We start from the raw sequence: 26,501 nt of genomic DNA, 5'->3' as shown, positions 1-26,501 counted from the left end.
GAAGGAGGAGGAGGAGATGGAGGAGATTGGCGTCCAGGAGCATGGGGCAGTCACTGGGGAAACAAGAGATCTCTGGGCCGTCATCAACAACATCAGCTCAAGCGTCTCTCACTACGTACTCATGAAGGAGGAAGGAGAGGAGAAGGAGGAGGAGGAGGAGGAGGAGAAGAAGGAGAGATGATATTGATCATAGTGATATACCAAAGCAGAAGACAACTTGCCAACAATATGATGAGCCCGAACTGTCATGTATGAAACTTAGCCGATGAATATAGCAGTGGGGGGGGGGGGGGGTAGGGGGAGGGGGGGGGGGAAGTAAAGAAATACAATCGTGAACAAAACAGAACCCGCACCATGCAGTTAAAAAGTAAAGTCCGAACAAGACAGTCTTGTGCCAAGTTATGTGAATGAAATATTTTGAAGAGGAAAAGCAAAAGCAATAAATTCTGAAATTCTCTGAAACATTATGTTTGTTTGATTTTTTCTTTGATAGTCGCTGCAGGAGTGAAAATAGCGTTTTACTTTTAGTGTAAAGTCAATTATTTTGATACGACATCCGACTGATGAAGGCTTGTTCCTCAAAATAATTTGTTAACAAAGAGAGTGAGATAGATAAATAGACATACAGATAGACACATAGATTGATTAATAAGGTAGATAAATAAATAAATAGAAACAAGAAAGAGAGATAGATAGGTGATAGGGGGAGAGAGAGAGAAAAAGAGAGAGAGAGAGAGAGAGAGCGCGAAAGAGGTGGAGCCATTTTATTTATAATGACTTAGAAGGCTTGGGGCTGGTTGGGGGGGGGGGGGCTTTAGGAGAAAAACGTCCGGACGCCACATAAATATTTATTATTTATTCATTTATAACAATTCTGTTATACAGGTTGGGGTCTGTCTGTACAATTAAAACATAACAACATTATGGTAATTGAACCACCAACAACAACAGCAACAGACGCATAGATATATACCTGTTAAACATACAGCGTTAACAAGATAAAGAATAATTAAAAATGGTACCAGATAATTGAGATAGAGAGAGAGAGAGAAAGAGAAGTCAAAATAATGATAGAGCCACTTAATTCGATCTAAGACAAGTTTCACAAAGCCTTTTTTCAATGACAAGTGACAAAAACCGGTGACAAATCTGCGGATAACCACATAGAAACAATGATTTCACTAGCTTACTTATACTTGATGACCAGTTGTGTGTGAAATGGGGCCCTAGCTGGGCCCCATTTGTTATTTCGCATTTAATTAATTTACCAAGCGGTGCCATGGCTTCCCTCGGGCAGTGCCCTTCCGTATGGCTGAGCCAAGCTGCATCGCTGACTTGAGTTTAGAGCATCAAAGTGTTTATTTTCCAAAGTTAAAAAAGTGTACAATTTGGGAATAAAGATATTAATACACATTTTTTGATGGAGAAGTCAAAATAATGATAGAGCCATGCACTTAATTCGACCTGAGACAAGTTTCACAAAGCCTTTTTTCAATGACAAGTGACAAAAATCGGTGACAAATCTGCGGAGAACCACAAGTCATGGAAACAATGATTTCACTAGCTTACTTATAATTGACGACCAGTTTTGTGTGAAATCATGGGGCCCTAGCTTGGCCCCATTTGTTATTTCACATTTAATTAATTTACCAAGCGGTGTCATATGGCTTCCCTCGGGCAGTGCCCTTCATTATGGCTGAGCCAAGCTGCATCGCTGACTTGAGTTTAGAGCATCAAAGTGTTTATTTTCCAAAGTAAAAAAAACTGTACAATTTGTGAATAAAGATATTAATACATATTTTTCGATGGAGAAGGTACGCCCCCCCCCCCCCGCCCCCTATACGGCAGTGCCCATGTTCCATGCATTTGCAAACTTACGCACACGCAGATACGTACGTACGCGTGTGCGTCGAGAACAGAAGCAGCGCGGGAAATACGGAGAAAACAAGAGCTTGCTGTTACTACTACGTGTAAACCAAATGCAGGGAGATATACCAGCATATGAGCAACAACTCGCCCCTGTCCATCGGCCTGGGTATCCTACATTAGGCCGCTGTAAGGCTAGAGTTGATTCTGCGAAATAGCACCTTGATAAAAAATAATCATGGATCCTGCTCTTGAAGCAGAATCCCAGGATGACTTTGAAGATCTTTTTGCCGATGAACTAGATGCAATGCGAGACATCGAAGAAGGTATTGACTCGATCTTTCTTATTCTCTTGCCATCAATCATTGTAATGGTCCACCTGCACACCCCAATCAGGCCGAGTAGAGTAAAGGAGCCCGTAATCGGCCAGCTCCCGTTTTCGGCCGATTGGTTGGATACAAGGTAAAATCACTATAAAATACATCGCATAATAGCATAACGTAAATAATCATATCTGATTGATACACGTCTGTAAAAACCCAATACACACACATAACACATATCCCACACATACCATACCATGCCAGTGTCACTGAAGAACCACATTTGCAATGGAAAATATATCCTAAAATATCACATTTTAGCGATGTAATCGCCGGTCCCGCTACCCAAATCTGAAAAATCGAGTATCTTACGCGTGTCTGTAAGAAATATGGGTACCATAAAATGAGCTTTATTTCAAGTATTTTTCAGATTTAAAGCCCGATTTTGTGCTAGTCGCAAGCTCAAAAGTATGTCATCGCATGTATTAAATCAATGCAGCCGCACACCGCGACGCACACACGATATCTCTATCTAATTCAGATTCCAACTTCCGATCACCGCTGTGCCCGTCTTCGGCCAGGCGAGCACCAGGGAGCTCCGGCGTGGGATACCTGCTCCGCCCGCTTGTGCTGTACATCAGCGCGGAAACGCACGGCGCGCGCGAGCGCTTCCTATTGACTTTGTACATGCGGCCGTAAACTGAAACGCTCGGCCGATAACGGGCTCCAAAACAGTGAAAATTGAAATGGATATTGTCATGGCAATTCGTGATTTTTTTCTGGGATTCTTTTTTTGTGTAAATAATAATAATATTTGCTTCATGATTTGAACAAGAAATGATAATAAATAGGAAGTAAAGAGTCCTAAAAATAGGATTTTGTCTTAAGTGGTCGAAAACGGGCTACTTTACTCTATACGGCATCTGCAAGAATCTTCAGTATTGAAGGAGGCAGATTATCTTGAAGAAGAAGAAGACTCTAGGTCTAGATCTAGATCTAGATCTACATGATCTAGGTCTAGATCATTCATAATTTCATTGTTCATGAATCATGTTGTTTCAACTTTCATTTTTCATGTTTGTTTGTTGGCTGAAAACTGAAAGCAAGAATAAAATAGGTCTAGACGGACTCACGGAGTCTAACGAGTAACATCAAGTTGAAATTGAAAAGGTGCAATGCCAATAACGTTTCCATGGCCATGTCACTCAGCAGCTCAGTGTTGATTAATTGGGGCCCGTTCTTCTAGACCTAAGTTAGATCTAACTGTTAGATCTAGTTCTAGAGGTCTAAGTTACTCACTCTAAGTCTAACTTCTTGACTATCCCATTGAAACGTGTGTTATAGAATTAACACACGTTTCAATGGGATAGTCAAGATGTTACGGTTTCTAGGAACGGGCCCCTGGGGGCTGACGTCAGAAGTCTAAGTTCGTGGAAATCTCATTGAAACATAGACTAGACTCTATGTTAACACGCTTTTCAATGGGATGTGCACGAACTTAGTTAAGTTGGACTTAGACCTATCAGTATCACCTAGATCCCCAGTTCTAGTTAAGTTATAACTATCAGGTTTGACAGAAATAACCGTCTGATATGGGTCATTTGAAACCGACATTTGTTGACATTCCCCATGCACAGACGGTAACTGAGATGAATCGCACCGTGCAGGTAATCTAGTAGAGCCGGAGCGTAACCACTTTACGATAATAGTGATAAGTTTAGTGTACTGAGGTGCACAGAGTTTGCTAAATTTAGGGAACTCCCTGCAGGCCTTTTAACACTAATAATAGCTATTGTTGTAAAGAAAGAATTAGATGCACTATCCCTTGCCCAAAGCTACTACTAGTCTAGTCCAACTCATTTTGATCTAGAGTTCTAGACCTTTTGACTCTGTGTTGTGTGTGAACTTCCAAAATAAAAACCCCATGTTGATCTTCATTTTTTCCCTTCCTGGCATTTCTCATTTTAATACGTACAGACTTCAATCCAGAGGAGCAATGGTCTTCTCGTCCCAAACCAGTTTCCCAGAAGCCGAGCCAGCTCCAGAAGAAAGATGTCACGCTTTCACAGCCTAAGTCTAAGAGTCTCAATGATGCATCCAGCAGACTTAAGCCGGTCAAAGCTACAGGACGGACGACACAGCAAGGCAGAGGAGACAAGGGCCAGACTGATCGAGCAGCCAGGAAGCGGGACATGGATGAAATGTTTGGTGTCATGTCCGACGATGAAAGCGATAATGAACTGGTGATTGATGCACCATCCCCTGCCAAAAAAGGTAAAAATGTGCTTTGAAGAAGAAAAAAAGTGATTTAGATTTACTCATAACATTTGTCAAACTTTCAAAGCTGCTAAACAAATCATGATTTGTTCAGCAGTAGTAAATGAAAAATAGGGTTGTTAAACAAGTGCTACTTTGTGTTTGCAGACATTGTTTATTATGTAACAAGAATGCACATTGGCATTGCTGTTTGGGAAAAGAAGTTAATGGTACTCTACCCTTATCTGCTAAAATGGATTCTGATATAAGAGAGACCTGCCACAGAACTCTGGTAAGAAAATGTTTCCCATGATTAAGGGGTTTGACTTGAAATTACTGTTATTATGCATGCTGGTACAAGTTTGCATTTGTGTTGTCATTAGATTGGCCAATGTCATGTTGTTGAGCAAATTAATTTGACTTTTATTTTGATGTAAAACCTTGTGCATCTGTTCAGATCAAAAAGCACATGAGGTTGATTCTTCTGAGAGACTGATTGGGGAGGGGATAGTATCAACACCCCCCCCCCACAATAAAAATAAAAAACTTTCGGAATTCAACCCTGAAAGTTTTTGGATTTGCTAACAAACTATTTCAGCAGTATCATTTTAATAAAAATGGCAATATTCTTGTGATTTTTACACTTCTTAATGACTGTTTGTTTTTCTTCAACCATCAGATCCCAATCCTAAGAGAACAAGAAGAACTCTCCTGGATCGTTTCCTTGACAACGTCTCGGAGAGACTTGGCGAGACGAAGCCTCGCGAGGATGAGATCACCCCACCCCCTACACCAAACAAGGATGAACTGGGTCAGTTTGGTGGTCCCAATCACCCCCTTACCCCATCCTCCATTGGGTCATTGGGAGATAATGGAAGAGCAGGTCAAAGGTCAAATGTCAAGAGGTCGCTGAGAGTCTTTACTCGCCAGCCGGAAGGGGAATCAATGAAAGTGACAGGATCTGACGGGAGCAGGGTGTTCCTGAAGATGAAGGAGGAGTACGATCCCACTCAAGTCACAAAGGTCAAGATTCATTTGTCAACGATTCTATATTTCTCTCAATAAAAAGAAGTCAAAATTTGAAAGAAGTAGTAGCGGTGGTACTGGTTATTTTACCCGACTGCCAAGAAAGCATCAATGCTTGTTAGTAAGCAACCAGAGGACCAACGGCTTTAGGTCCTCTCCGAAAGACCTGGTAATGAGGATTAATGCCTTACCAAAGGGCATTGGGCATAGCCTTGGTTTCGAACCCGGGTCGCCGGATTACGAGACCACTGGTCTACCGACTGAGCTACTGACTGAGATATCGTATATTGTGCAATAAGTTTACTATCTACTCTGCTGTTTAACATATAGGATAATGAGAATATTCAATTTGATTATGTTTACTCTGTAACAAAACTATGCAATAGCATGCACCAATTTTGTGTGTCATGATTACATGCAATTGCTAAAAATATGAAAATGCAGCCACTCTATGCTCAGTTTGTATGGCAACATATTATGAGAATGTTTCAGAATTAACTAGAAGGCTATACCACTGAAAAAAACACATTTTGAACTCTCATTGATTTCAATATAACATGATTGGATTTGATCAAGTTTCAAAACTTAAGTTGGGGCCCAAGTAAGGGCTCGACTTTGTTGTCTTTTTTAACTCATCCAACTCCTCATTGATAACAGGAGAATAACTAGTTTGTGTTAAATGTGCTGCTTGATTTAATGATTTAATGAAGGTGTTTTTTTGTGTGTGGTCTATTTGCATTTCTTTGTAGTGTGTTGGTACTGTTTTTAATAAAATTTTTGTGTGTCTTTCCTTTGCATTCGTAAAACAGAAATTTGCTTCCAAATTTGGGTCAAGAAACACCAAAGGTCTCTTGACGATGTCCTACGACAACCTTGTCAGGCAGATTGAAGATGAGGTAAGTACCCAACTCCCCCCCCCCCCCTTAGTATTATTTAGGATACGCGTATGCATGTTCCATCCCTTTGAAAGCACCCCCCCCCCCCACTATTCAGTGTGTAAAGTCAATACGGATGATTTTTGTGTGTTACGAGTCAGACTTTGCGTGAAAAGTACCCCTTTACCAGAGATTTGGGGAACATAAATGCAGTCCCACCATTCCTTGAGTGGGGGGGGGGGGGGGGGGGTTAAGTAGATGTATAATGAATTAATGAATGAAGAAGAGAAGAGGGAAGCTGAGAAAGATTTGCTTTCTGGTACTGGGAAAAAAGATTTTACAGACAGGGTTGACAGGGCATTGCAATGAATCATGAGGCATGTAAAGGAGACTTCAGTGAAGAGCCCAAGAGGAGAATCTCTAATTTAGCCATGGCCTTGAATACTTTCTTATTGTGAAATAGGAATTCAGATAAATAGTATTGAATTTGACAGTGGCATCACCATGGTCATCATTGATACACAGGATTGATAGGTGCTCATAGTCCTGTAATAATTCTGGTATTGGTACTGAAAGAAAATATGATACAAAGTTCTGATGGTACAGTGACAGCTTAAGTGACCACCTGTCCACAAAGACCACACTTTTTGTTTACCTTGAAAATGATTTCTCATTGAAAGATGTACTAAAGGATCACCTGCATACAGTACATTGTATATTAAGGACCACTTTTCTTGTCTCCCTTGGGTGGTCTTTGTAGACAGGTTTTGCTGTACAAGCAATAATCATCAGTGGTGGGTAAAATGCTTGCATACCAGAAATCTTTCTGTTTCTTGAAGACTTACAGAGAAAGGGCTGCTACCACAGTCTGTGAGAGATTAAACAATTCTCGCTACCCTAAATAGGTACGAAAATCTCGAAATTCGCGAGACGAGGTAATTTTCACTCTCTCGGGTCGTCACTACAACTTCCGGTATAGAGTCCCATCCCAAGTCACGGCCTTCATCCACCCCCATTTTTCAGGGTTCTTACGCTTGGAATCATGAGCCCAGCACTGTGCAGCCTCACAAAAAAAAAACATCGTCACTGATGTCAAAAGACGCAAAAAACAACGAATGAAATGTTCAAATAAACGTTGAAATATTTGCGAAAAAAAACAAGACCGAGCAGACGACATATTCGGTGCATACACGTTGTGTGGCGACGGCGTTTTACGTTTGCGCTATCGCGCCGCCTGCACAGGAAGCTGTAATGTCGAAAAGCTATCCCATAATGCAATGCGCGTTTTCAGGATTTTCCCCGGATCTCGGCAGAATCGCTATTTGGGGTAGCGAGAATTGTGTTTTTTAAGAGTACTGCTGACAGAGTAATGCTAAATTTATCATATCTGCTTTTTCTTACAGGATAGAAGAAAGGTGATTGAAGAGTCATCTCGAGTGTCTGAAAAATTAAGAAGGTGAGTGCAAACAGTAATTTTAGAGCATCTTATCAATGAAGAATCCCGCAAAATCTCATACGAATGTCTCATTGGTATTGGAAAGATTGCTAATTGATTATTAATTCACCCAAAATGCAGGGCAACCAAGTATGAGGAAGTGTGATGCTCATGATATTTGCAGAGATGCAAATGTGAATCGTTTTGATTTTGCATGGTAACCACATTCGAGATTTGATATTTAACAAATTTGTCATCAAGATGAATGATGTCGTACAATCAGATAATGTTTTAGTATAGGGTTGTGAACGGACGTAGACGGATTCAGGCTCTCCTACCTTTGATGGATGAGGTTCTCCTTCCTCTTTCATTGCTATTATTTTGTTCACATTGTTCGAATTTGCAGAGAGCTTGCCAAAGAGTATGAAGACGAGGATCTCGACGGTGACCTCATTGAAGGAAAACCAGAAGAGGATGATGGGAAGGGGAACAGAGGATTGTGGGTAGACAAATACGCACCAAAGGACTACGTAGACCTACTGAGCGATGATGTAAGATATTTGTAGTTACTCTTCAGAGATTTTCTGTATTTTCACCATGACTGACTGAATTAAGCTTTTTAAAAATGCAGACATTATTTTGAATTTCCTACACCAATACAATGATTTTATAACGAAAAAAGTGGCTATTCTTAAATGACTTCCAAATTACAATTGCACATCTACAGAGCATAGGAAGATCAATGGACTGTATTTCTCCTAGATGACAGATATTTTTATGTTAGCAAAAAATTTGGATATACCAAGAGTCCCTTGTGATAAACAAATGCACTTTGTAAATTTTGAATAGATAAGTGTAGAAAAAAATATGAACTTCTTTCTGTTTAATAGGAAAACAGTAGTAAATTCAGTATATTTTGTTAAAAATGTGAAGATGAAAAAAATGTCTCTCCAAATTTCTATTCTTCTCACAACATCCAATTTATTGCACATCTACAAAACATATAAGGTAGTAAGGTCAGTGGAACGTTTATTTCATTTAGAAGAAAAGTTGGAAATGGATATACCATCCAATAAACCGTCTGATATACAGTCCATTGTTATAAACAAAATTACCTTGATTTTCTTTCTGTTTCATAGTAAAGAAGTAGTTAGGTAGTACAGTATACTTTGTTATGAATGTGAAGAAGAACTGAAGAAGAAGAAGAAAAAACACAGTGTGACCAAATTAAGTGGGAGAGAGTTTTTTAAAGATAAAGTTGAGTTCTGGTCATGCAATTGCATTGTGAAAGAAACGGTGTGGAATCGATCAGAAAAGGTTGATCAACTATTTGTGTGTACTGCAAGGTTCTGGAATCATCAAAATGATAACAAATTTGGCCCTGTCTTGATAAAGTTACAAGCACTGTACACAGAAAGAAGTATATGGGATTACACAAACATGTAGCTTAAAAATGTGTTCTGATTTTTACGATGTTACGTGCCATATTTAGAATATTACGGCATTTGAAGAGCCATGCTTTTCGGGGAATATTTTTTATATGATGTTCTTCCACACTTGCAGAATACAATGATAACGCTCATAAATTATTGTTCCCCTCTTTCCAGAACCTTCTATTTAAATGCTGATTTGTCTTTGTTGTTGTTGGTATGTATTCACCATGATAAACCTTCTTCTATTCTGGTAGGGTGTGAATCGCAACCTGCTGTTCTGGTTAAAGCTATGGGACCATGTGGTGTTCGGAAAGGAGGTGAAACAGAACAAGACGAAGAACAAGCAAGAAAAGTGGAAAGGAGGAGGAGGAGGAGCTGGAGCAGGAGGGGGAGCAGGACAACAACCAAATAATAATTTCAAGTTCAAGTCCAAATTTGAGCGTGAGCTAGAGGACTTAGTAAGTCGCATATACATATATTTCCTAGCCCCCATTTCACAAAACTTGTCATCAGTGACAAATGACAGTTTTTGTTTATAAACTAGTGAAATCCTTGCTTCTGATTGGTTATCACCTGATTTTTGACATTTGTCATTGAAAAAAAAGGCTTTGTGAAACGGGTCCCTGCTCTTTGCGTTTGTTTATAATACTGGAGATTTTCATAGTGAAGTCTGAGCAATGTTATGAGTGGATTGTTTATAAGGAAAATGAAGGGACGGCAAAGACAAATTGACCATTTTTTAATATTGTTATGTGATATAGAGAAAGAGAAGAATGGATGGATTATAGTGAAACCTTGATTCACTGCTTCCTGGCACCTTAGTTGAAGTGAACGAGAGAGGGCAGGAGTCACTAAATCTTAACTATTTATGGTTTGTTCACACATGAAGTGAACGACCGCAGTTGTTTAATTTTTAGTGCGTAAGTGAATGGCAAGTGCGATGAAAAACAACAGCTGCATGCAACAAAGGTCCAGTGTGTACGTGCTTATCTGTGTGTTATAAGTACAGAAATGTTGAGCACATTATGCGTATGATACATCATTAGAAAAAAGACACATTATATGTGAATATGCCTTTAGAGCCTAAGTATTCAAGGAGGCACATATGAAATGAAGTTGATTGATACATTATAATCTTCCTTCTTGAGTTACCAGATGTAAGCCAAAGATGCTAATTTTGTATGGTTTTGAACCTCTTGTCTTTATCAGGAACTGGATGATCAGAACCGGCCCAAGATGAAGGTTGCCCTGCTCTGCGGGCCACCGGGACTGGGCAAGACAACACTAGCCCATATCATTGCGAGGCACGCTGGCTACAATGTCATTGAAATGAATGCCAGGTATGTATGTATGTATGTATAGATCTAAACTTGGTGGGGGGTGGGAGGCAAGGGGATGAGATTTCCCCCAAGTCTGAAATGTGTTATACATGTAGGTACAGTGAAACCTGCTTTTAATAATGACCTCTTGTTTTGAAGACCACCTGTCTTCTAAGACTTCATTTCTATTCCCCTTCAAGTGATCTTGACAGGTTTCACTGTATTTAGAAATTCACCCGCTGGATTTTATCAATCATCTTGATATTCTTTCTGTCTTGTGTTGTTATAATATTTTGTCTAATAGTATTCAAATTGTTCTGTTGATTTGTATGGTTTATATAAAAAAAAAAGATACTTGGTTATTCAGGTTAATAGCAGAAAATTAACAGAATTAAATACAAATACAAAGCTGAAGTCATGCAAGGTAAGATAGAAGAAAAAAAGTGTCTCAAGCAAAATAAACGAGAGTAGGCCTATGCTATCAGGCATGGCTTTCCACATTCGTCTCTCCATCTCTTTCTAAGCAATGAAATATATAAAAAATGATTTGCAAGCAGCTCTCTCGATTTCACTGATTACTTGACCAATACAACACCAACTCTAAATCACACTTCTTAATTGCTTGATTTTTCAGTGATGACCGTAGCCTAGAAGTCTTCAAGAATCGTCTACAGTCGTCCATCCAGATGACCTCTGTCTTGACCCCTGACCAGCGGCCAAACTGTTTGGTCATTGACGAGATCGACGGTTCACCTCAGGTAGACAGGAAATCTTGCTTTTATCTTTAAACAAAATTGTGATTATATTGTGATAATTTTGTAAATTTGTTGGAAATAGGTGGTATGAATGTGCCAATTAACTTGTAGTAGAATTGGTTTTTAGATGGTTTTGGTTAGAAATGATTTGATATAGAAAAATGTATTTCTATCAGAACTGTCTCTTCCTTCATACCCTTGTTGAAGACGCCCTTTTGAAGACGGAGACAGACTTGTGTTAGTTGTTGACATTCAAAATTCAAATGTATCTTTAAAATTCTCATCACAAGGCACCTGGGGAAGAAGCTTATAATAACAATTTGAATGCAATTTGAATTTGTCTATTGTGATGATGTGTTGATCTATATTTACCACTCTTTACCCAGTGTGTGGTAAATGGGTACCTGGTAGGAACTTACTCTTTGAATGATTGTAGTTCCTTGGGCAGCAGTGTAATAATAAGCCAGTGTAATAATACTACTTTGTAGATGCCTTTAGCATGATAGCATCCCTTCGGATGTGCACAATATAAATGTAGTTAATATTATTATTAATCAATTTATATGAATTGTAAGTGCTTTTTATGATTAATTCTGTGATTTCAGGCTGCCATCAATTGTCTCCTGACTGTCATCAAAGGAGGGGGTGATTCTAACCAAGCCGGTGGGGGAGGAGGGGGCAAGAAACGCAAGAAGGATCAGGGGCCACTCAAGCGCCCCATCATCTGTATCTGTAATGATGTGTGAGTAGTCAGGCATCCTAGCATGCCTTCTTCTTTTTTTCAAGAATGTTAAAATCAAGGATATTTGTGCTAAAATATTTTACATAGTGACTGAGGTCTTATGGAAGGAGCGTTTGAAGATAGAAGATTCAAGCCTTTTCTTCAAGGCGCTCGTTCCTATTATATGCTGGCAAAATACTGTTTAATCACAGGTATTTACACTAGTGTCTACCTATTTCCAGGGGCATACAGATAAATGCTCAATTATAAAGCAAAAAAGGCAATCTATGTAATTAGGCTTGTAGACTGAAATCGGTAATTAATTGTATAGTGGTTATATTCCCCGGCGCCCCCACTCAGTGTTATTTAGGGTACGCATATGCGTGTTCCAACCGACCCCCCCCCCCCCCCTTTTCAGCAAAAGTCCGGTGTGTAAAGTCAATACGGCTCGACCTTTTTCTTTTGTATACGAGATTTTTTCAGCACCCCCCTTTTCAGCAAAAGTCTGGTGTGTAAAGTCAATACGGGTCGACCTTTTTCTTTTGTTACGAAAAGGACATTTTGGCAACACGCATGGGGTCCGTCCGTTCTCGGAGTGGGGGGGGGGGGCCGGTTATATTCATACCAATTGTATTAATATTGAATATGTCCTGCAAATGTGTTGTTTTGTATGTTTAGCAAACACTTATTGTAAGATAGGTAATGGTTTCAATATTTAAAACAATCAAATTCATAGGAATCAATAACTTTGTAACCTAGATCACAGTTTGTAAACTTTTTCCTTCTCTTTAAAATGTGTGCATTCATGAATGATGACACGGTAATATATCTGTTAATCACTTAGACATCTTTGATGTATTGAGCGCCTTATAAAACCGGAATATTATTATTATTATTAATAATTTATATTTCATTTTTCTTCCAATTACATTCTTTGATATGCCCTTGTTATCACCAAGTTATTATGATTAGCGCCCAAATCTGTATTTTTGTTGCAGGTATGTTCCGGCCTTGAAGCAGCTGAGACAGCTAGCCTACGTCACACACTTCCCTCCCACTGCTGCAGCAAGATTAGCCCAGAGGATGTATGCGGTATGTGTCAATAACTATTCTTAAGACAAAATCCTGGAGTTAGCTCATGCTGTAATCATTATTATAAACCTTTAGGTCAGTCAGGAATCCCATGACTTTTACAAGCAAGATAATTATGATTGGAAATCGAAATTTCAAAAAACGTTTCTTATAACACTACACTACAGTCAATTTGGGAAGTGAGTATGGTAAAACCGGTCACTCCAGATTTTTTACTTTTTCGAGGCACTTTTGTAGCGCAATTTTTTTTGAGGCCTTCAATATTACACCATATCACATCAAATCGATGCCTTTAAACTGAAAGTTTAAGAAAAAAAAATGTATTTCATCTTTTGAAATTTAAGAACCATTATCTCTAGTTGCTATCTCGAATGTATGAAAGTAGAGTTTGGTTTTGTAAACAGCACGTAATAGAAGATATCAATCTACATTTGCCACACTCGACCCAGATGAGGTAAATGGGCACCTGGTAGGATTATTTCTTGAAATGCACTGTGCGCTCATAATGGGTGCTGGAACTAAAGCTAGGTTAATAATTTCCAAAGCTCTCAGGAAGCGCATAGAGACGTTATAATGTGATATGCACTTTAGTAGTATTGTTGATATTTCATAGTGTGTTTCTCATATCAGAGGGGATTTTGCAGTAGGAATGTCTGAAATAAGAGCGTGTTTATGACCAGAAATGCTGTCTGTAATTTAGAAAGTATACTTATCTAAGTGTCATTTGTAATTTAGTCTTTCCCTATTATGAGCAATAACATGCTCTCTGTAATTTCAAAAGTATACTTATCTGAATGTCTATTGTAATATTTTATTAGTCTTTCATAAAATTATGAGCAACAACTATTGTTTTCTTTCTTATCACAGATATCAAAACGCAACCAACTCCAGACGGACCTTACCTCTCTAATGGCTCTATGTGTGAAAGCTGATAATGATATTAGATCATGTCTCAATACCTTACAGGTATGAACTTTCACTTTATTCATTCTCATGATTTAACAGTTTTGCACTATCACCCATCCTTTCATAATAGCAAAAAGAAAGACAAACAAATCTACTTTTCCTAAATAAAATCATATTCCTTATTGTTAATGGAAAGGCTTCCTTTTAGTTTGCAAAAAATGAATTAATTTTATAATTCATTAAAAATTTAAAGATTTTTAAAGGGATAAATAAATCCCATAGTGGGAGCAGCAACATTGCAAATAAATTTCAGTCTCATTATAGCTTAGGCCTAAAAAAAAAAGATGTTGTATTGCCCTTTGAGACCGACCCAAAAATCTTGAAATCTATGGTCGGCTTAAATTTTTTTTTATAAATACTGTTTTTTAGAGAAAAACAATATTTAAGCATTCAAAACTGAAAAATATCAGTCCAAAGAGGGAGAAAAAAAAAGATTTCCAACCAACCGACCCATGTTTTGGCACCTAAATGGCAATACAACATCTTCTTTTTTTTAGACCTTATGGAAAAGGGCTTTGTTCAGACAACTATATATTTTTTGCTTGAGATTGTAACTTGGATGTGTAGTCAACAAGAAATAGGTTTTAAGTTTGCTGATACAGTGAAACCTGTCTATAAAGACCACCCAAGGGAGACAAGAAAAGTGGTCTTTATAGGCAGGCAGTCTTTATGTACAGGTTCCTTTAGTACATGTTTCAATGAGAAACCATTTTCAAGGGAAACCAAAAATGTGGCCTTTGTAGACAGGTGGTCTTTCTATACAGGTGGTTGCTGTATCAGGTTTGACTGTATCTTGGAAGCCTCCTAAGGATGCATGCATAGTTTCTCAGTAATTTATTTATTTATTTATTTATATTTAAGTGTTATGTATGTATGCCTACCAAAACGCCCCTACTACCTGGTGCAACCGTCTCTATATTGTCCCTCCCAATCACTTTGCTCCCCCTCCCCTCCTTGGCACCAACCCCCTAGAGCAATTATGCCCATGTAAGTGGTAGTTATCTGACAGTTATTCTAGGCTACATTGTCTAGGGGATATCCCAGTACTACAACTATCCATGTACAGTGAAACCTGTCTGTAAAGACCACCCAAGGGAGACAAGAAAAGTGGTCTTTATAGGCAGGTAGTCTTTATGTACAGGTTCCTGTAGTATATGTTTCAATGAGAAACCATTTTCAAGGGAAACCAAAAATGTGGTCTTTCTATACAGGTGGTCGCTAAAGCAGGTTTGGCTGTAAGATTCACTATGTTTAGATTTGATCATTTTAAAGGTAAAGACCAGTATTGGAAACGCCCCAATTTCAAAAAATGAAATGGAAGCTCTCATTACCAATCATGTGAAAGAATGTGTTTTGACTAATACATGATATAAAAAATTTGCCGGGAAACTGCCTACTAATTCATATATTTGGTAAATTTGTTTCTCTTATGGTCTGTGAGTCATATAGGGTAGTCCCATATACATCTTTCTGTGTATAGTGCTTGTAACTTTACGAAGAATGGGCCAAATTTCTTGTCATTTTGATGATTCCAGAACCTTGCAGATGCTAGATGCTAGATGATTAACCTTTTCTGATCGATTCCACAACGTTTCTTTCACAATGCAATCGCATGACCATAACTGGTCTTTACTTTTAAGGTATAGCTTCTTATTGTCAGTATTTTGCTTTTCATTGCCTAGTTTCTGCAGCAGCAGGGCAAGCCAGTGACGCTGGGGCTAGTCCATTCCCTGAACATCGGTCAGAAGGACCAGCACAAGAGTCTCTACACAGTCTGGCAACAACTCTTCCAGTTACCAAAGGCAAAGAAGTAAGTCGTATCTCTCTCTATAAATCATGTCAGGGCCATTTGCCAATACTAAAAAAGTGAGTCCAGGGGGGGTGTTTCATAAAGCTGTTCGTAAAGTTACACATGACTTTACGAATGACTTGTATATGAAGTGCCGGATAGCATGCCCAAAGTTTTTTCTGATATTTTCAATAACCTCAATTGAATTATGGCAAAAAATATACTTTGCATTGAAAATGTTTGTTATCATAAGAATGTTAATCTACATCTGCACAGTTCAACTTTAGTTGATGTATTTTATAATGATTGAGCATCCCATTTGGCTTTTCATATACAAGTCGTTCGTAAAGTCATTCGTAACTTTACGAACAGCTTTATGAAACACCCCCCTAGTCTCTATATTAAAGTTTATATGCAAACAGCTGGGGGGTGTTTCATAAAGCTGTTCGTAAGTTACGCACGACTTTACGCACGACTGGAACATGTTCTTGGGTGCTAATCAGATTCTCAATCATTTACATGTAGCACAAGAACATATCACCAGTCGTGCGTAAAGTCGTGCGTAACTTACGAACAGCTTTATGAAACACCCCCAGGACAATTAAGTTATCCAAATCAATGTGTCTAGTCTCTTTCTCTTTTTTAGAAATGATCATGTTAGGGTATAATCTTTTTTCCCATTTCTAAGAATTGTCTATAGTCTCTCTCTTCATTGCCATGTAATGGCTAGTTGTCCACACCAAAAAAATGGGCCCAGTCTCTGCCCCAAGTGTATGTATGATATGGGAACCTGTTGCATTTTGATTGGCAAGTCATACTGCACTTTCTTGAAATAAATCACTAGGACAATTCTATGTTATATTTAAATAGCCTGTGTTCAATGTCTTAGAAAAAATATGAAAATTGAACAAAAATATTGCCAAGTTATACTACAATCAACAATTTTTTTTCTTTCTTACACTTATGTACCAACTTCAACTAATATATGAACACCATTGTAGTTCATTATTCAAACTTTGGATATTTTGACTATTTAAATGTTACAGAAGCCCGTAGAGATGTGTGATGTACCAAAAAATGATGTATTGGATGGGTTAAAGGGACTGTATCATGGGAAATACTGGTTGACGCCATCTACGTCTTCTTTTGGACAACTGCACGTAAACGAATGGACTTGATTAACTGCACACTGAGGTAGAGGTCAGTGATTAACTGGATCAGCGCGCGAAACAGACTGAAGTTCTCCTCATGCTTCGGTTTCGTGTATGTTGCACGTACATGAGTACTGCGGTTGCGTCGTTCGTAGTCGTATTATACCCGATTGCCCTGAGGGCCACAGTAAAGACACATAGTCTCGTCATGCTACAGCCCCTTTAAATGACTAGATTCTCTTTCTCCACAGGAAAACGTACACCAACCCCCATGACCTCAAGCAGGGTCAGAGGTTAGGGGTCGTCTCTGAATCGATGCAGGGACTGGACAGTGACATGACGTCTCTGACGGCTCGCTTCCATCACATGCTGCATGTCATACAGTCCTGCGGGGAGCATGAGAAACTCATGAATGGTAAGTGATAATGAAAGACAGGGGGCCTGTTTCACAAAGCCTGTTTTCAATGACAAATTACAAAAATCAGTGACAAATCTGCTGATAACCAATCAGAAGCAAGGATTTCAGTAGCTTATAACAAAAACTGTCATTTGTCACTGATGACAAGTTTTGTGAAATGGCACATCAAGTATACTGTATATTGTAAAAAGGGGGGGGGGGGGGGTAACAATGCTGAAAACTATCTGGACAAGAAAAATGTTATCACATTTTTAGTAATAAAGTAATAGACATGGAATATGTGGAAGAGGAAAAGAGAAGAGAGAAATTCAAAAAGTAGAGGATCAAAGCAATATGGAGAAAATGGAACATGACAAAAATAGAAAAAAAAACAGCATTCGTTGAGAATGTAGGTTTAAACTATGCTAAGTGTAGGAGTAAATTACCTTTCTCTTTTATTTTGTTGTTCGAAGGAAGAAGGAATTGATTATTTGTGAATGTTTTTTTTCACAGGTGTGTTTGAGAACTACCTGGAAGTCAAATTCAAGGATCCTCACATGGATGCAGTAAGTTGAATACATTTTTAGAACTTCAAGAATCCTCTTACACACATGTAATTCACATTGTTTTTGCTTCATGCAATGTAGTTTTACATAAGTATCAATGAAATGTATTACTATATTCTATTCAGTACATAATTCTTTCTAATAATTGTGTTTGTCTTAAAAATTCTTTATCATGCAATGCTGTTTTTACTATTGCCCAACACAATGATGAAATTATAAGCTCCAGATACATGTGTGTACCATTATTGAAATTTGTTATCCTTATCATGTTCACAGACATCTAGATGTACCACTGAATGACATATCTTGCCTTTTTTTTGTGTGTGCAAAGTCCCGCTAGAACCAGCAGGAAATGTTGATTCACCTTAATTTTAATGACGCAGTCAATTTTATTCTATCATCTCTTGTTTTTATTCATTACCAGATCAACATGGCCTCAGACTGGTTGGTATTCTCCGATATAGTCCAGTCTAAGATAGCCCGGACCCAGAACTATATCTTTGGTCGGTTCCTGCCCTTCGTGCCGCTCACCTTCCACATGTTGTTTGCGTGCGTTGCGTACACCAAGATTCGCTACCCGAATACAGGCTTTGAGGTACGTCATTTTAGCAAATTATGGACTTGTTTGTATGATATTAATTTATTCATGACTGTATTTTACAATTTTCGTTGAGTGCCCTAGCATTTTACATTATAAACATTTCTGATACCTGTACATTGATTGCTGAAGTGTATGGTTGTGGTAATCTGATATTTAACTTTGAATATAAGACGGCAGCCAGAATATGTAGTGGAAGATAATTTTAAATATTGTTTTTGTACTTGACTCTTACTTGTATACATCATAACGTATATATATATTCTTTTTGTATATCTCCTTTGTATGTGGTACTTCAAGATATAATAGATTTTTCTTCACGGAGATGTGAAATCTACTGTAGATGGTGCCTTCAAAGTTTTCAAGCCAGGAAAGGCAGAAATGCAAGAGTTGTATACTACTGTACTGTTAATTTTTTTTTATAAAATATGTGTGACACCCATGATCACATAAGAATTATGATTAATTGTGCATGAAAATGAAACCAATGATATCCAAGTCTTTTGGTGTTTGATTCCACAGATCAAGACGAAGACGGAGCTGATTAAGAATCTTGTGGAGACGATGCGATCAGAGATTGATCCTAGCATCAGGCAAGGTATCAACCTGAAGCTCGCTGTCACAGAGCTACTGCCCCCTCTCCTCATCATCACTCAACCTGCCTTTAGACCGGTGAGTATCATAATGTGTTAGCGAGTATTGGATGACCAGGGGGGTGTTTCACAAAGATCCTAAGTAGAACTTAACACTAAGTTGGACTTAAAAGTTATGGAGAGCCATTTGTAGCCTTAAAAATGAAATATATTCAAAAGCAGAAATTCAAGTATTTTAGACTTTTTATAAATTCCACATCAAGAACATGAATCTCCTTGATGATAGAAAATATGAAAGATTTCAATCAACATTTTATGCCTTTCCAAATAACTTTTACGAAATATTTTCAAAGGTGCTAACGGCTTTCCATAATTTTTAAGTCCAACTTAAAGGTAAGTTCAACTTAAGATCTTTGTGAAACACCCCCATGTTTTCATTTGGTGTCTGAACTCTGGCCCTTGTACCTCTGTGTGTCTGGCTGACCTGTATTCAGAGGCTCTGTCTTGTAGAAGAGATATGGGGCTCCAACATGTATTGGTCTCTTTATGGGTTGATCAATTAAAAAACATTGTTGTCAAGCACATTACATTGTTGCTATCGTCCACTTTAAACTTTCGATCTATTGTTTTGTTAAGGATGCTTGAAGTTTTTCTTTTAAATTGGAAAAAACTAAAATTAAAAGATCGAAAGAAATATGTCAGAAAAAACGAAGGAAAAGAGCAAGAAAAATATGTATTTTCATCTAAAAAATGGCGGAAAAACAGAGAAATAGCAATGCATAAACAACAAGCCGATTCGCCATTGCTCAAGGCACAACAGCAAGCTTAACGCCAAAAAAGAGAGAAGAAAATGGAATAATTGATGAATGCTCGAACAGCAAAGGCCCTGCTTTTAGCTCACAATGTGAATAATACCAACACCTCCTTATACCTCCTTGCAGATCAACACTCAGTTGTTCAGTGCAGCCGAGAAGAAGCAGCTGAGAGAGTTAGTGGACACCATGATAGCCTACAACCTGACCTACAGACAGGAGAGAAGTATGGAAGGCACCTATAACTATAACCTAGACCCGTAAGTACAGTGTGGCATAAGCTGTAGCGGGGAATGGTAAGGTCTATAAAAAAAAAAAAAGATGTTGTATTGCCCTTTAAAAGTCGGCTTTTTTTAAAAGATTCTTTTTTTTTTACCAGTTTTTAGAAAAACAATGTATTAAAGCATTATAAACTGAGAAATATCAGCCCAAAGAGGGAGTAAAAAAAAAAAATAGAAGAAAAGATTTCCGACCGACCGACCGACCGACCGACCCATGTTTTGGTACCTTGAGGGCAATACAACATCTTTTTTTTTTAGGCCTGGTTGTGACCATGGTTGTTGTGGATGTGGAAAGGGCTTTCTTGTAAGTACAGTGGTTTTGTAGGACTGGGATGCCTGTTCTCAGGCCCTGGCAAGTTATTTTCAGGCCATAGTTTGTTTTTTTTGGGTACAAAATGGCTCATTCTCTGTGATTTTCAGGCCCTCTGATCAATTCTAAATGGCATCCCTGATATGAGTGTTTTAGAGGACTGCTGATTTAGGGGAATAACAGAGATGAATGTGTACCCTGTATTTGATATGGAGTTGTGCAATATGATTTGTGGGAGAGAGGGTAGTAGTGGTTGATGGTGATAGTGATTGGGAAAGAAAGCGATATATACAAATCTTGCAGCATAGACTTTTAGGTAAAGTAGTATGGTTAAGGATGTAGATAGATTATTTGTTGTTGAGTTTGAAGGTCATTTAATAGAAGTATTGTCATAGACAATGTCAAATCATTGGAAATTTGGTCAGGAATTTGTTGTTCCCAGATTTAAAAACATTATTTCCTCTTCAAATGTTCAATTTACTTCTTGTCTATTGATTGGACTGGAACTTCATATTAGGATTTGATCACAAATCTGCTCAAATTATGATAGTCGACCGACCAGATGGTGATTTAAACTCTTCCTCCCTTGATATATATCATACTCAATTCAATTTGATTCAATTAACATTTATTTAGCAAAAAATCTAAATCAAAATGAAATCATTACAAATACCGGGATTGCTGAAATAAATTAACAACTTGTAAACAAGCAACCCAAACACATACAGATACAATACAATACGATGAAATACAATACAATACAATACGAATAATGTTACATACTAACAGATATACTCTGTTTTGTTTCATTCTGTATCTTCAGGAATCTTGACATAGTGGTGAGGTTTTCTGACTCTCCTCCTGTTCGTCAGATCACATACGCAGCCAAGCAGCTCATAGCCAGAGAGGTAATTGGACTATCAAATTTATTTTATATATATTTTTAATAAGTTTTTTGCCTTCAATTATTGTTCTTTTCATATACAGTCAAACATGTGACCACCTGTCTACAAAGACCACATTTTCCCTTGAAAACAATTTCTCATTGAAACATGTACTAAAGGAACCTGTCTACAAAGACCACTTTTGGTGTTTCCATTGGGCAGTTGCTATAGACAGGTTTGACTGTTTATATATTTCTAAAATTAGTGTAACCTTGATATTTCTTCAATTTGATTAAAAACTTTAACAAGCAATGTCTTTTATGGAGCTCTGTGTCTAGCTTTTTTCCCCATACAGCTAATTTCTTTCATGTTCTGTATTTGTTTTTGTAGATTGCCTTAGAGAAGATGAGACGGAGCGAAGCGGTCTTAGCAAAACGATCAGCTAAGTATGTATCAGTATTACATGAGTTTTGAGTTTTGAGTTTTATTGGTTTCACATTTCACGTGCAGATACAATAGAGATAACAAAATATACATAATAATAATAATGATAGATCACATTTATAACGAGCCTAATACATTGTTTCTAGGCGCTGTGGTTCTGTTGTCCCAGCAGCCATTAAGTGAAGCAATGTCCTTACACGAAATAAGATACATATTGTTTCATAAAGTTAACAAAATGTTTATAGTAATTGACAAATTAATCAGACTACAAAGTTACATATCATCAAATTTGTTTGACAACTATTATCATGTTTAATAAAGGAAACCGAGACAAGAAAAGCACAAAACAGTGCAATGTGCAGGAACCTATAGAAAAGCATAGCTTGTAAAGAATAAGATCCTGGCAGACTTGAAAAAATGACAGGGACAGAAAATGTTTACTTTAGAGAGATATACATAATCAAATGTAAGAGGGCGATAATTTGACAAATAATTTTTACAAGTTCAATAAAAAAAAGAAATACACTAATAGAGGAGTAACGAGCCAATAAATAGCAGAGTATTCATCTATTTCCACCACATGTTTCCACCACCTGAACACTCATAGGCATTCATTCATTCAATCCGAAGCCCCAACAAAAGTTACATGAATGATGAAAACATGCAATGGAAGTATTGATAAATTTATAATTTTGTACACATTATCTTATCTTTGATCCTCTTTCCTTTGATCTACTTTGATATCCCTTTTGCACAACATTTTTCTGGGGGTATTTCTAGTAACCAAGAATGGAATTCCACCAGTCAATGAATATACAGTGAAACCTGTCTATAAAAACCACCCAAGGGAGACAAGAAAAGTGGTCTTTATAAGCAGGTGGTCTTGAAGCCATTTTCAAGGGAAACAAAAAATATGGTCTTTGTAAAAACCAGAATCATAAACATTGGCAGATCGCACAGCATGAAACATTCATGGGCCTGGGATCAGACATGAAATTCATGAAAGTTTGGGTTTGTACAGTGCATTTTATTCATCATCATGTTCTCAGAGTTTGATTCTGATGTTAAAGATAAACTTGAGTTCTGGTAAAAAAAAGAAAATGAATTCTCACAGAATCTAACGAAACTTACACTGAATGTTCAAGATTACAAATAAATGTCATGTGCCAAACAATTTTGGAAGAAAATGTATACTGGCTGAGTAATGAGCATAGAAAGATAAGGAAATCAGGGTAGTACTAGCCCCGACACCATGTGTGTTGTCCCATATACATCGTTCTGTGTAAGTGATTGTTACTTTACCAAGACTCTGCCAAATTTATGATGATGTTGATGACTCCAGAACCTTGCATTACACACCATTACTTGCATGCTATATGATAAACTTTTCTGATCCATTCCACACCTTTTCTTTCACAATGCAATCGCATTACCAGAACTCAAGTTTATCTTTAACATTCTTTTCATTTATTTACATACATGAAGGGCTTCTGCCTCTAAACCAGTTCCTACATCACAATCTAAGAAGACAACCGATGACTCGTCCCTCCCTCGTCACAAACAGAAACTCAAACCTAAAATTATTGCTGTTGAGGAGGAAGAAGAAGAGAAGGTAAATCTCCTCTCTTATTTATTTACTTTATATTTATTTATTTTATATTTATTTATTTTATATTTATTTATTTTATATTTATTTACTTTATATTCATTTTTTATATATTTATTTACTTTACATTTATTTACTTGACATTTATTTACCTTTCATTTATTTACTTTATATTTATTTACTTTACATTTATTTACGGAGAGCTGTTTTTTCCTCATTCTTGTCATGGTAATATGTGCAGTTGAGTATGTTTCTACCTAAATTGTGCAGTATAAATTTACAATTATTATTGTTGTTTTTGTAATCGTACTGAATCTGTCAGTAAATTGTAATATTCTGGTCCTTGGGAATTCGTCAACTTGCTTCTGTTTACTTAAGTTACTTTTTTACTTGCTGGTCAAATCCTGGACAGTTGAATTAATCATTTTGTTTGTCTTATTTCTAGCCGCTGAGAGATTTCTTTGGAAGGATAATCGTAAAGAAAGAAGAGCCAAGAACCACAGAAGGTAAATCTTACATTAGACACACAATAATTCTCCCTACTTTAACAATACCAATTGGCCATTTTCTTTAATTTTTTCTTTCCTTTCTTGTTAGAGGTATAGTTGTTTATTACATTATGAATATGTTTTATACAGAATACTGCAGTATTTTTTCAAACCTAAGAATTTTGGGGTTGTGCAATCAAGATTTTGGATTTGTGATTGTTTTCATTTGCATGCAATGGATCTTTTCTTGAGCAATGTACAGTAAGATGAAATACAATATTTTAGTTACATGTACATAGCTCGATATTAATCAACAATTATTGTAAGCTTAGATCCACAGAGGGGTCTTGTATATTTATTTTTCACAATACACATGTACTTGTACATTTGTCATCAAATGTGCTTTTTCACCTGTTTATTCTGTGTCTTGTCACCAAACTTTATTAGGTCAAATGGCTTGCAAAGCCTTAATATATCATCTGAACATAAATTGGCTTGATTTGATGTATGTTTAAGATGATAAGCCAGTGGTAGCTCTGTCATCCAAGAGATTCCTGTGGAAATGTTTTACTTATATACAAACAATGATGTTCAGAAGAAGAAAAAAATCTTTCTTTATCTTCTATAGAATATGATAAAAGTTCTGCAATAGACCAGTTCACGGTTCGCACATATCCCCAATGACCCTGAATATTCACAGATCTTCAACAAATGAAGAGGTTCCACTTTGTTTATTTTGAAATAATCACTCCTACAGCAATGGAGGTGCTACATAAATAGCCTTTGTTTCCCCTTTATAAAGAAAACTTCCACACGTGTATCATGGAGTGCACTGCTTGTGCATAAATGAATAATGATTACATAACTTTCATGAGCATGTATCCAGTATTTGGTCTGCAATGACCTTTATCTGCTCATGCTCAAACTGCAAATATGAACTGGCCTATTTTCCTTTCTCGATTCACTTCCAGCCAAAACCAACGGTGAGAAGGATGATGGACCTGGCACTGTCCAACAAGTCGCACCGGTCAAGAAGAAATCCAAAAAGAAACAGTTGTGGTACAGCTTCAACACCGGTTACTCCAACGCTGTCAGGAAGACCATCAAGATACAGGAACTGTTATAAAAATACTCGGCTTTCATAGCAAATTACAATTACTAAGTGCTTCCAAACTTAGAGATTATTGCCCCGGCTTTTAATAGCTGTGCTGCCATTACGGCGCTCTAGCATTTCAAGGAAATAATACCTGCCAGGTACCCATTTACATCACCTGGGTTGAGTGTGGCAAATGTAGATCAATGTCTTGCCAAAGGACATTAGTGCCGCGGCGGGACTCGAACCGCGGACCTTTAGCTGTCATCTGCAGATGGACTCAGTTACAGGAACAGTTATGAGAACATCCTTGTGCGGATGATGATGATGATGGCGACAATGTAGGTGGTGATGATGGAGCTGATGAAGATATTGTTAGATGTGAAGTATTCAGCTCTCATCTGCAGATGGACTCAAAAGAGTTGTACTTTTACATAATTCTGTCATCAAATATGGGTTGATGTTGAAAGTTTCCTGCAACTTTGGATAACTGGGAGAATGTGGTATCATAGGCTAGCTATGAAATGGCACATGGGTGTAAAACAAGAAAAGAAGGAAGAACGAGAGAGGGAGAAGGACACCTGCTCACACCCCCTCCCCTAATCAGCGGCCCAGTTGATTCTCATTTCATCTGCCGAGTAAGGACAGAGCCCCCTCCCTTTTATGTCAGTGCTTGATTTAAAAAAAAAAAAAAAAAAAAATTTTAGCATTCTGCAACAACAACAAAATGTTTTACGTTATTGTCCAGTCTACTGCTTAGCAAATCTATCGTGGATTCAAGAACATTAAGCAGATAAACTTTGAAAGTTTGAATACTGCAATTCATGCAAAGTGATTAAAGTTGGATGTTATGGATTTGTCACAGTTTTGGTGAACTACCCTGCTATGAAACCAGATTATTTATATATATCAGTAATGTATACATGTTCACCTGATATAGACTTTAAGATGTGGTATAGTGGGCTACCCACTTGGACTTAAAACTGACCTAGGGCTATGGTAGACTACTTGGGAGACATAGACCTGTAATAACAAACGAGGACCAAATTAAAAATGGGGCATACAGGTAACTTAATCCACTGTTTTACAGAGTTCACAGAACTAAGTTTCAACTTTTACTCGTACAAATAAATGAATTTGTAACACACTAAAGGAGCAAAATGTCTTATTTCTTGAAATTCAATTCAATTATGATAGTTAGACATTTTATAGATGTTATCCAAAGAGAGGGTTCTCAAATCTGCATTCTATTGGAATGTCTATTCACAAGAGCTTAAATTCAGTTGAAATTTGACATCATATTACAATACAATAAATTAGTTTCACGTATGTATGAAGGATTCTGATCAATTGTATATTTCACAGAAATATCTTGACATGTATAAATCTCAAATGAGTTTTTTTTAAAGGGGGTGGGGGGGG

The 26,501-nt window shown here is 37.4% G+C and overlaps 1 protein-coding gene across 1 annotated transcript; it reads left to right on the top strand.

Moving 5' to 3' along the window:
* The first annotated feature begins 1,898 nt into the window (after positions 1-1,898).
* Positions 1,899-26,501, top strand: LOC575115 (chromosome transmission fidelity protein 18 homolog). The gene is made up of 23 exons (XM_030985090.1): positions 1,899-2,192; positions 4,167-4,463; positions 5,125-5,468; positions 6,281-6,367; positions 7,750-7,802; positions 8,188-8,332; positions 9,469-9,672; positions 10,424-10,554; positions 11,168-11,291; positions 11,894-12,030; positions 13,008-13,101; positions 13,969-14,067; positions 15,750-15,877; positions 17,259-17,422; positions 17,918-17,970; positions 18,395-18,565; positions 19,091-19,240; positions 20,103-20,233; positions 21,388-21,472; positions 21,839-21,894; positions 23,378-23,504; positions 23,944-24,004; positions 24,958-26,501. Exons 1-23 carry the CDS (start codon positions 2,105-2,107, stop codon positions 25,110-25,112), a joined length of 3,084 nt encoding a protein of 1,027 aa, XP_030840950.1. The 5' UTR covers positions 1,899-2,104; the 3' UTR covers positions 25,113-26,501.

The sequence above is a fragment of the Strongylocentrotus purpuratus genome, unplaced genomic scaffold, assembly GCF_000002235.5.
Source record: "Strongylocentrotus purpuratus isolate Spur 01 unplaced genomic scaffold, Spur_5.0 spur5_scaffold_14, whole genome shotgun sequence".
NCBI lineage: Eukaryota > Metazoa > Echinodermata > Echinoidea > Camarodonta > Strongylocentrotidae > Strongylocentrotus > Strongylocentrotus purpuratus.
Note: the sequence above shows the minus strand (reverse complement) of the source record. Positions and strands in the feature narration are given on the sequence as shown.